The 12,163-nt window shown below is 42.5% G+C and overlaps 1 protein-coding gene across 1 annotated transcript in view; it reads left to right on the forward strand.

Annotated features, from left to right (window-relative positions):
* Positions 1-12,163, forward strand: part of LOC103187373 — a 68,564-nt gene that overhangs the window by 26,214 nt on the left and 30,187 nt on the right. Inside the window, exon 11 of the mRNA XM_042346876.1 lies at positions 10,213-10,382. Coding sequence (XP_042202810.1) covers positions 10,213-10,382 — 170 coding nt within the window. The remainder of the gene's footprint in view (positions 1-10,212; positions 10,383-12,163) is intronic.

Below are 12,163 nucleotides of genomic sequence, written 5' to 3' on the forward strand. Positions count from 1 at the left end.
TTTGTGTCGTGATCCTGGTGTTGAATGCAAAAAAGTGGAGAAAACATGTTCCCCAATTAAAATTCATCCTTGAATTTAATGTCATGCCTAAAACATTAAAAAAATTGAACTTGCTTATCAGGTAATTTCTGTAAAGTACAGTGACTGTGAATTTGTAGTTCTAATAATAATAATCCTTGCATCATGTCATTGAGACATCTCGAAGCGCTTTGTAGGATATATTGTAAAGTGGATTGACTGTAATTTGTGGGCAAAATGCAGCAGCCAATTGTGCACAGCAGTTTTCCACAAGCCGTTGTGGATTGAGTGGCCCAATTTTTTTTATATGGTTTATTACTGCTGGAAAGTGATCCACCAATCGACTAACAACCGGGTTCCTACTTACTGCTAGATAAACAGAGGTGTGTGGAGTGTGGATTCCCAGGCAGGTTTTGACCTGCCTGGGAATCAAACCCAGGTCCTCTCGCTTGCGAGGTGAGTGTGTTAACCACTACGGGACTCCACAATAGCCCTAATACCCCTCACATTCCTGAGCAAAATTAACTCTCTTCACTGCATCTGTTTTCTTATTTTCTCCCGGGCTCCTCAAGATGTGAATCATTTTGAGGATGGAGTCAGTCCTTCATATCTGAGCCTGACCCAGAAGCGCCGGCAGGCTCCAGTCACATGTCTGTGGTTTAAAAACAAAAGTAGAACAGTAGAAATGCCTTTTGGCTGCTTTTTATAGCAAAGCGTCACAAACAAGGAACTGCTCTGTGGTGTTTCACATTTACAGAAATGGTCTTCAGAATATTTATTTCTAGACAATTATTTTGAGAATGTTGCACAAAATAATATAGATATTTGTCATGTGAACACAGTGGTTAGAGAGCTGCAATCTGATTAAATATTTAATATTTTCCATAGAGCAATGAATATGTAAACTACCCAGCAAAGCTGTAGAGGCAGATTATGTTGGAAAACTCAAGAGGAATTTAGATAGCCATTGGGCAAATAATTCAGATAAAAGATGGGATTATTTATCAGGTTTTTCTTTGTACTTTGTAGCTCCCCAGTTGAACTGCAATGGTCCTTTTTTAGTCATGTATATTCGTATATAACAAATATTTGTCTCTGTAAGTTCTCTATTTATTTCGGTTCTTTTAGAGTTGGGTTGGTATACAATGTAGTCACCTTGATTCTTATGAAAACCTCAGAAATGCAGCTAGATGCCTTAATCGGCTCAATGTAAGGGAGTATTATATAGTGTTTCCTCCATAGCTCTGCAAATTTGTTTGCAGTAGGCAGAAAATGATCAATCAATGTGTGCAGTATTCCTATTCATTGATGTTGAGATAGCTTTTGAAATCTTTTAATAGATGCTTCTGGATCAGTACCTCTGGACCCATTTGACTCTTGTGTGATAGGCAATGCTAAAAGTTTTAATACATTTCAGACCATTTTAACCTTTTATACTGTGCTGATAGTCACGTTAATTGCAACATGAGTTCTCCAGAATTGAAGGCCAAGGTCATGAAACCATCAGCCTCTATACACGATCATTTATAGAAGTGGAAAAACTGAAGAAATTAAAAATAGTCAGCTATTTATCCAGATTTTAGAACACAAATACTGCAGTTAAATGTGTGTAATAGAAAGCGTATATGAACGTGCCAATTGCACACAGCAGTGTCCCACAAACAGTTGTGGATTGAGTGACCATTTTGAATGACCAATTTTTCTTTTTTTTTGGAGGGATAGAAGTATTGAAACAGGAGAGTAGGACATTTAGCCCCTTGAACCTGTTCCACTATTCTATAAGATTATGGCTGTTCTGTATCTTATTATGCAACTGCCCTTGCCCCGTATCCCTTAATAACCTGACCTAAAAATATCTATCCATCTCGGATTATTACTCATGGAAAGCGATCCACTCATTAAAAACTGGACTCCTACTCACTGCTAGGTAAACAGAGGCATGTGGAGTAAGGAAACTTTCCTAAAGTTTCTCCCAGCCCAGGAATCGAACCCAGGTCCCCTTACTTGCGAGACGAGCCCGCTAACAACTACACTGCGGGATATCCCCAGGTTCGCACATAATACAACAACTGTTGGAGCTTATTTAGCAGTTTTTTCTCACTCTCATAGTTGCTATGATCTTGGAGGTATCAGTGTTTTTGTGCTTGTGTGAGATGAAACCAAAAATGTGTTTTAATTTTGGTTCAAAAGGTACTGGATAATTGGCATGAAACCTGATGCCTTATGTCAGTAACTACATTTCAAAAGGTTAAATCATACCTGACCTTTGATACTTCTACAGTTGAATAGACATGGGATGTTTCCTGATTCACAGAAAAATATCATGGTTCATCCACACTTTTTTTTCAGGGGGTGGAGGGAACTGAACTTTTCAATGCTGATATAAAATGTTTGTGCATTGAAATGTGGACTGACCTTTAGAGCATTTGTTTTCTTATTCTCCCTCCCTCTCCCTCCCAACTAACTGGATATGAATTGCTCCACCGTACAGTTCAACTAACATCAAACTGAATTGATAGATTGAAATGAGAGCTCATAGATTTTTCACTCACTTTGTGCAGTCCCTGCAGCACTTCTAAATTGGAAACCTGTGAGTGAGTTGAGTATCTCCAGGGCAGGATCGCTGTCATATGTTCTGTCATATTATAACTGAATCCACAGCTGGATTATTACTTTTGTCATAGTTATAATACTAAACGGAATTATTAACGTACTTAATGGAAGGTTTCTTCTGATTAATTGGAACTCTGTTGTTTAGGTTAGTAATACCGTTTCTCAAACTACAAGTTTAACATACTGGGCGCTCACGCAAAGTTGATACATTTGGGTCTCAAAAGACCATAAAATAACTTTATAAAGGGTGCCTTTCCTAATCATATACAATGGCATCAACTGGTGACAGAAAAAAAAGATCCACACACAGAATAAACCCTGATATAAATTGGAAGCGTATTATATGATAAACAATGACCGAAAGCCTAGAGCTCTAATCCTAACTCGGGGTCCAGTTACTGAGTCTAAATAACTCATTTTCCTCTCTCAATGGGGTGTCACATGACCCTTTAATTATGTTACTGCTTTAGAATCCCTATCAGCTATCCATCAATGTCTATTTGTTTCATAATTTCATACTTGATGTGTGGTATTTGTAAAGCTTCAGTTTCTTGTACCCTGTAAGGGAAAAGATTGTTTACACCAAAGGCCTTAGATTAAGGTCTATCTTTTGGGCAAAGAAAAATTATCAACAAAGATAATTAATCAGTAACCAAAGAAACTTCTTTCATTGATTTCTTTTGCTATTTTTGAGTCATATTTTTACCTTGAAGAAACGACAGCAGCACATGACCAGTTATGTTTACATATTGCAACCAGTGCTTAAAATAAAGCCTGACTGAACTATTTTTAAAACTGTAAAAGACTATCAACAGAAGGTAGTTAATATTTTACATATCAACTTTATTGTTAATATTGTTTATTAAGAATCTCCAATGCATTTAGGAAAATGATTACTGGTAAGACTTCAGTGTGGTATCAGATAGTATTCTCATACAACTTATTTTAAATTATAATATACCTAAACAATCTTATTCCTCTTGTAAAATGCAATAAAATAAATCCCAGTCTTTGTGCTAGTCATATCATACTGCTTCTGTTCAAGTCATACGATTTGCATACATGAGGGAGAGGGAATAGACAGTATGGGAGGGGAATGGGAGGGTGATTGTGCTGATTAGGATGGGTGAAGGCTCATGTGGAGTATAAAATACCAGCACAGACTAGTTGGTGAATGGTCTTTATTTGTGGTGTACAATCTTTGTAAATCTATGTAATTCTGCACTTATAGGAGCCAGACATCTGACGCTATCAGTCATGCCACACCTGCAAGCAAAATCAATACATTTGAAAACAACTTGGTGCTTTATAACCACAGTGCCATGACTATTGTCCCACATAAAATGCTGCACAGATCAATCACTAGATCTTTGATGTCTCGGCTGTTGCAGTCTGATCTTACAGAGGGCTGGTGTCTGGCTGTGTGAATTCACCTCAGTCAAGAACCAATTGAAGTGTCATGTGAAAGGTATCCACGCTGCTGGGAATCGGAGCATATGTTGTGAAGCAAGTATCTTAACCTTTACACTTGCAGGACAGCAGATGGAACACCAGGGCGTTCCCTTTCTAAGGCTGAATCCACAGAACTACTGACTGATATGGTGCTCACTAATGTCAATATGTAATTATTATCCACAACCAGGTTACACGAAAACTCATTCCTGAACCCAGGCATATCTAAATCTGAACACCAGTTATTGCCATCCACAAAAAATGTTAGGTCCTAAAAGCAATGTTTCTATTCCTTATATGGGCGATAAAGTGTGGGAAAATAATTCTGTTTCTTTATCACTTTCTGATATATTTACTAAGTATGGAGTGCATACTTTACTAAGTATGCCAGGTTTGGTACATTTACTGACGGTTGTAGAGTCGATGGTTGTAGACTCTAGAATTGTTTGGCATAAAAATAATTAGCAGGAGCTACAGTAACTCACAAGAAAACAAAAGGACAAGGTGAGTAGGAAAATAGTGATCAGAAATTGTTTTAAATTTAAATGTGTGGATTGTTGAGGGAAATTTTCAATACTGAATCACAAAATAAATAGCCTGGATAACGTCATCATTTATAAAATCTACCCCAAGCCCTCCACCAACCCCCCATTCCTCCGAATAAGCCTGGTACACGGCATTGGTCTTGAACCTCGAAATCATCAAGGTGGCTGGCACGTCACAAACTGTCGTGTAAAGATCATCCTATCAACAACAACAACAAGATCTCATTTATTGAGCGCCGTTCACGTCGGGAGGACGTCCCAAGGCACTGGACAGTTGGGTCAGGACCCGAGCAGGGGGGAAATGGTCAAGGTGAGGGGAGGGAAGGGAGGGAGCGAGGAGGGGGTAGAGAGTCGAGAGGGGAGCTGAAGGCACGGTCAAAGAGAAAAGTCTTGAGACCGGCCTTGAAGGAGGAAAGGGAGGAAGCAAGACGAAGGCACTGGGGGATGGACTTCCAGAGCCTAGGGGCTGAGAGGCTGAAGGCTCGGCCACCGATGATAGGGCGGTTAGGGCGGGGGATGTGGAGCAGACCGGAGCCAGAGGAACGGAGGGTACGGGCAGGTAACTAGGGGGATAGTAGGTCGGAGAGGTAGGAGGGAGCAAGGCCGTGAATGGCCTTGTAGGTGAGGATGAGGATCTTGAATTCGATCCTCTGGGGGATGGAGAGCCAGTGGAGGCGAGCGAGGGTGGGAGTGATGTGGTCGTAGCAACACTAAAGGCAAAGGTCTATCAAATATCTGATGAGGAAACGTTGAAGTTTGGAAGGACAGCTGCTGAAAGGCATTGTGCGGAGTACAAGTTCATGATCACATGCTCATATATCCAGGGTTTGGTATCCACCTGGATTGGTATATGGAGAGGTAAGCATGGTGATGGGTTTCCACATGTGTTAGACACCCGGCTGACCAAAATCTGTTTGTGCAAAGTTGCTGGTGCAAATGGCCACCACGTTTGCCTATAAAATACAATTATAAATACATTGAACGCAATTATCGGTAAAGCACTTGAAGCCATTTTTATTTGAAAAGGTGCTCTCATTTTCATTGCATAGAATATAAAATACTCACAAAGTGAAATTGAAGAGTAACCTCTCAGGGTTAACTTGAAAGCTCAGAAATTGCTTAACCTTCATTCTTGTAGTTTGGGACACCATTGTAATATCTTGATCCATTCCTGCCAGGAATATACTTCTGATTCTAATCCCAAACAAAGACAGATGAGTAAATTAATACCAATACATTTTCACTACTGCTTTAATTTGATATGATATCTATGTACAAATACAACAGCAACAAATTTACATTTATAGAGCGCCTTTCTCATCGGGAGGACGTCCCAAGGCGCTGGTCAGTCAGGGGTAGGACCCAAGCATGGGGGAGGGGTGCAGTAGGGGAGAAGGAAGGCAGAGGGGTGGAAGGGTGACTGAAGGCACGATCGAAGAGAAGGGTCTTGAGACCAGCCTTGAAGGAAGCAAGGGAGGAAGTGAGGCGAATGGACTGTGGAATGGAGTTCAAGAATGTGGGGGCAGAAAGGCTGAAAGCCCGGCCACCGATGGTAGGGCGGGAGACATGGAGCAGACCGGAGCACGATGAATGGAGGGAGCGGGCAGGTTGGTAGGGAGTCAGTAGGTCAGAGAGGTAGGAGGAGGCAAGGCCATCGATGGCCCTGAAAGTGAGGACGTGGATCCTGAATTCGATCCTCTGAGGGATGGGGAGCCAGTGGAGTCGGGCAAGGGTGAGGTCACGGAGCCTGGTGCGTGAGAGTACACGAGCTGCAGAGTTTTGGATGATCTGTAGCTTGTGAAGGGATGAGGAGGGAGTTTCCATAATCAAGCTTTGAGGTGACGAATGGTTGGGTGAGGGTTTCGGCAGCCTGAGGGGTAAGGCAGTGGTGGAGTCTGGCAATATTGCGGAGGTGGTGGTAGGCAGTGCCAATCATGGCATGGATGTGGGGGAGAAAGGACAGTTCAGGGTCAAACAAGGCACCCAGGTTCCTGACTGGCTTAGTGAGGTCAAGTGTGCAGCCGTGGAGGCTGATGCTGTCAGCGCCCGAGGTGCTGAGGCCCTGGCGCGAGCCAATCAGGAGGGCCTTGGTCTTGCTTGACATTGAATTGGAGAAAGTTGTTCCTCATCCAGGACTTGATGTTGGACAGGTAGTCGGTCAGGACGCCAGTAGTCCTGGAGTTGAGGGTGGAGGCAGAGAGGTAGAGTTGGGTGTCATCTGCATACATGTGGAAATTTACCCCATGTCTGTGGATGATGTCACCAAAGGGGAGCATGTAGAGGGTGAAGAGGAGGGGACCGAGGACAGAGCCCTGAGGAACACCGCACAAGATCGTATGGGTGCTGGAGGAGAAGCTGCCACGATGAAGTGAAGGTACGACCTGAACCAGTCAAGATGGGAGGAAGGTTGAGGTGGGAGGAGAGGCGGTCGAGGAGGATTGAGTGGTCCACAGTATCAAAGGCGGTGGAGAGGTTGAGGAGGACGAGTAGGCAGAGGGCGCCCTGGTCACACATGGTCAGGATGTCATTTGTGACCTTGACCAGAGCAGTTTCCGTGCTATGGGCAGCAAGGAAACCCGATTGGAGGCACCAAATATGAGGTCAAAGCATTTTATTACACCTGTATTTTATCTGCTGATGTGGGCACCTAACCACAGATATGGAGGTTCTTCTGATGAACGACTGAATGCACCCAATTGTCTGATATTCCTGATAATTTTCTTGAGAAATGCATGTGTACCTTCTGGGCATGTGTATCTATTGCTCCACCTTAAAGTAAAACAATGCATTGACAATGATTTCTTGTAATTGCTGTAAAGTGTACATGATAAATGATAAGCTTTGCAACATAAATTTAGTGAAGCTTTCATCTTGCCGGTAAGCAGAACAAGGCGAGATCCTGTGCTGACTTCTTTATAAAACAAATGTTTGAGAATTTGCTTGAGAAATAGATTAGATACAATACAATATAAATTACATTTTTTTTGTGGCTTTCATGTCGGGAGGACGTCCCAAGGGGCTGGACAGTCAGGGATTTGGACCCAAGCTAGGGATTGGGGAGGATGGAGGGCAGTGAGGATAGGAGGGTGACCGAAGGCTCGGTCGAAGAGGAGGGTTTTGAGATGCACCGTGATGGAGGCAAGGCAGGGAGCAAGGCGAAGGGAATGGGGATGGTGTACTATAGGGTGGGGGCAGAAAGGCTGAAGGTCTGGCCGCCGATGGTGGAGTGGGCCAGGCGGGGGACGTGGAGCAGGCCAGAGCTTGCTGAGCAAAGGGAGTGGACAGGTTTATATGGGGTCAGCAGGTTGCAGAGGTAGGGAGGGGCAAGGCTGTGGAGGGCCTTGAAGGCTAGGACAAGGATTTTGAGCTCTATGGGGACGCAGTGGAGCCGGGCAAGCATGGGGGTGATAGGGTCACGGAGCCTGGCGCGGATGAGGACACAAGCTGCAGAGTTGTAGATGATACATGGATGGAAACGTAGGAATGTATAGGACCTTGGAAGATTGTTTAGCTGCTCAATCCCAAGGCAAAAAGATTGATCATTGTTTTCATAAAATGTGGCACTACTCTTAACCCTTCACCTTCAGCTGAATTCTTTGTCAAATAACTATCCTAATTCCCTTTTGAATTCACAGACAATATTCCTCCAGTTCCTTGCTGGATAGTTTGTTCCATCTACAGTATCTACCCCCAACCCCCCCCAACTCCCTCAACACCAAGAAGTCTAGAAAGCCATCATATCTGACTAAACATATGACTAAGCACGAAAAATAGTCAGGGGAGGAATTGACTTGCCAATGGAAGTATTGAGTGTGGATGCTAAAATTGGCAATGAAAATACATCAAATCACTGGCAGCAAAGTTAAATCTTATTATTGTGTAACATGTGAATGGTCATCTTGATTACTCATTCAAATGCCCCAAATACAGGCAGTTTACACTGGACAAACTCCCTGCTTGTTGGCTTCCCCAACTTCTCCCTCCACATGCTGCAGATCATCCAGAACTCTGCAGCCCGTGTCCTCTCCCGTGAGCCTATCACCCCCATCCTCGCCTGGCTCCACTGGCTCCCTATCGGTCAGAGAACACAGCTCAATATCCTAGTCCTCACCCTCAAAGCCCTCCATGACCTTGCTTCCCCCCCTACCTTTGCGACCTCCTAACCCCCTACCACCCTGTCCGCTCCCTCCGCTCAGCTCGTCGAGTCCTGTAGCTCAGTGGTTAGAGCATTCGCTTTGCAAGCGAGAGACCTGAGTTCAATTCCAGGCAGGGCGAAACCTTGGGCAAGTTTCCTTACTCCACACGCCTAATAATAATCCCTCCAAAACCAAAAATAATAATAAATTGGTCATTTTCAATCTACGACTGTTTGTGGGACATTGCTGTGCGCAATTGGCTGCCGCGTTCGCCCACAAATATACAGTCAATTCACTTTACAGTGTGAAGCGCTTTGGGACATCCTCCCGACGTGAAAAGCGCTATATCAAATGCAAGGATTATTATTATAATTATTATTTGATGATGTACAAGTGGGTATATTGAATTGTAATTGATTAAAAAGTGGAAGCCAGTTAAGCCAGACATATCGGGGATGGACATTTTGTCCGTCTTAAGAGGCATCTGAGGGTAATCCAAATACCATGCCCGCCCGCCTAGCAGAGGAGCGCTGCCGACACCGTATAAATATATGTAATAATGTTGTTTCACTCGAAGCAATGTTTACTAACTAAATGGGATACCAAGTATTTTAACCTAGAAGTTAAAGTTAAAATCCTGTACTCTCACAGAATTCAGTAAAATATATTTAACTTTGTTTGGCTGTAAAATACCAGCCCAGAGCGGCAACACTTCCTCCCTCCCATTGCCATTCCCATTGGACAGGAAGGCAACCAGGTACGACCTGATGTGATTGACAGCCGGCAGCCTCTTGTGCGTAGATGTGCACTCCAGCCATTCACAAGTCGCTCAGCTGTCAATCAATCACGATTATTCCCTCCCTTGTTCTTCCCCGTTCCTCTGCCTCCTCACTGATTGACAGCCAGATGCTTGTGAATGGCTGGAGTCGCTGTCAGTCAATCTTAGACTCTACCCATCTGCATCCGGGAGCTCCTTGTGGTTGAATGGACACCACAAAAGGCCCGAGTAAGTACATTCAGCAGCGACCAACGCAGCATTTTGCCTGGAGTAACCGGATTTTTGTCCGAATCAACAGCCAACAACACCAACTTGCACCTATGTAGCGCCATCCAGGCAGGCTAGCGTCTCAAGCATATCTAAAACAACTAAAAATACAAATGATTTGGAGTCGGGCGTTTTGTTCGATTTACCTGAAATCCGGGGTTAACTGGCGTTCGGCAAAAGCGGATTCCAATGTAGTTCCCTCGATGGCATAGTCGGTAAATATACCTTACGACCAACATCCATTAGTGGCCAACATAACCAAAAGTGCTGCTTGTAACCCTGACCAACATTTCATTCCATAGGAAGAAATAAACTTAAATAACGTCATGAAAGGGAGATTTTATCCAGTTTTTCTGATTTCTGGAATGTGACAAAGCTTTGACTTGGACAAGTTTTCTTTCAGGGAAGCTAATTAATATCGACAACAGCAACTGCCTGAACGATGACTGTATCGTGAACATTGGGCGTCATCAACCACAAAGCCTCCGACTTTATCGATGCAATGATGGAGCAAAGCCCATTACAGAGACAGGTTTACGGGAGCTGTTCAGACAATGCAAGGATTCACTGAAGGTACAATCAAGTTTACAGCAAATTCAGATCCCATTCTTGAATTTAAGTCATCACACCATTTCCTCTGGGAGGACTGCTGTTATGATTTGTAGCTCAGTGGTTAGAGCACTCACTTCGCAAGCGAGAGACCTGGATTTGATTCTTGGCAGGGCGAAATGTTGGGCAAGTTTCCTTACACGCCTCTGTTTACCTAGCAGTAAGTAGGAACCCAGTTGTTTACTCGATTGGCGGATCACTTTTCCGGGAGTAATAATCCTTGAAAACAATCATAATAATAATTTGGTCACTCAATGCACAACTGTTTGTGGGACACTGCTGTGCGCAATTGGGTGCTGTGTTTCGCTCACAAAAAAATGCAGTCAATTCACTTTACAGTATATTCTGTGAAGCAGTTTGAGATATCTCAAAGACGTGATAGGCGCTATAATCAAATGCAAGGATTATTATTATATTTGCAGCTGTAATAGAAAAGGGAAACATTTCTCAATTCTGTGCAGTCTTAGTTTTCAAGAGAGAATGGTCTTAAATGAAAAGACCAGGTGGAATCTCAGGCCATGTTTCTGGGAAATTCTGAAAATTATTTTTAGTACAAAGCAAATTGGAGATGAAAGATAAAAGGAGGATATTGGTAGAAAATTCAGTATGACCTCACCAATATTTGCACACTTAAATATTTTAGAAATTGAGAGAGTGTATTGGCACATATTTATCTGCAAGTCTTGTGCCTCTCAGAAAGCATATAATAAATGCTGTGCAGTTTCAGTTGCAATTATGTTTGGGAAAACCCTGGGCAACTGAGGCATGAAAATAAACCTGTTTGCTGTCATTTATTTTTGGCAACTGGATCCATTGCTTAATCCTAACATTGTCCTGGATTAGTAAAACCACATCCTGGATCGAAGGTTGGTAAGGTAAGCATCATGAGGTATACAGCGCCTTAGTTCATTGTTCAACACACACCTCTCAGGAATGTCTGAGCATTTGAGATAGGAACAAATGGGAGAGTAACAAATGACGAATACAAAAAAGGCAAAGGAATGCAATTCTCTGTGTGTGATAGAGAAATGTAAATGAGATGTGTGAAAAGGCAGAGGAACTGCTGTTCTTTGTAGCTCAATGAACAAAATATGTTCAAATGAAAAAAAAGACACAGTAATTTTTTAAAAAAAACAGCTGCCTTACAATGAATTGAAACATTTTCTGTATGTTGGGCAAATTTCTGAATGTACATATTTTACGTTCCTTGTTCGAGATATACAGAAAGAACAATTTCTCCATGTGTTTATATTAGTAAAAAAAACGGTGATCACCACAGGGCCAAAGAAACAACTGACTTGCTTCCAATGTAAAAGTGAGATGCAATTGGATTGATACAATTGGAGTAGAGTTCCGTTGTTTGTTGTTTTGACTTAAAGAAATGATCGTATCCTCTTTTGTTTCCATTATTTTATGCAAGCAGCTTTGTGCCATTATAATATCAGCTTCCTCAGCATTGTGTGCTTTTTTATATACATACAATAGTAAATGCTCCCAAACCCACACATACTCAATTCTGAAACCCACAAATTACTGAATTGCCAATTTGGTTGTCACATAATAAGTTTGTGTACAAACATTCCTCTTATACATCATTGTAGAGAACACAATTATTTCACTGTAATCATAATACATTTGTCAAGTGGAGCAAAATATCATGGCTGAATGCTCCCTTGCTTTGCTATGGACCTTGAATATAATGGGGAAATGTGTCCCTTTATTTTCATGTAGGGTATGATTTCAGA

Source organism: Callorhinchus milii, unplaced genomic scaffold (genome assembly GCF_018977255.1).
Source record: "Callorhinchus milii isolate IMCB2004 unplaced genomic scaffold, IMCB_Cmil_1.0 Scaffold1, whole genome shotgun sequence".
In the NCBI taxonomy this organism is placed as follows: Eukaryota; Metazoa; Chordata; class Chondrichthyes; order Chimaeriformes; family Callorhinchidae; genus Callorhinchus; species Callorhinchus milii.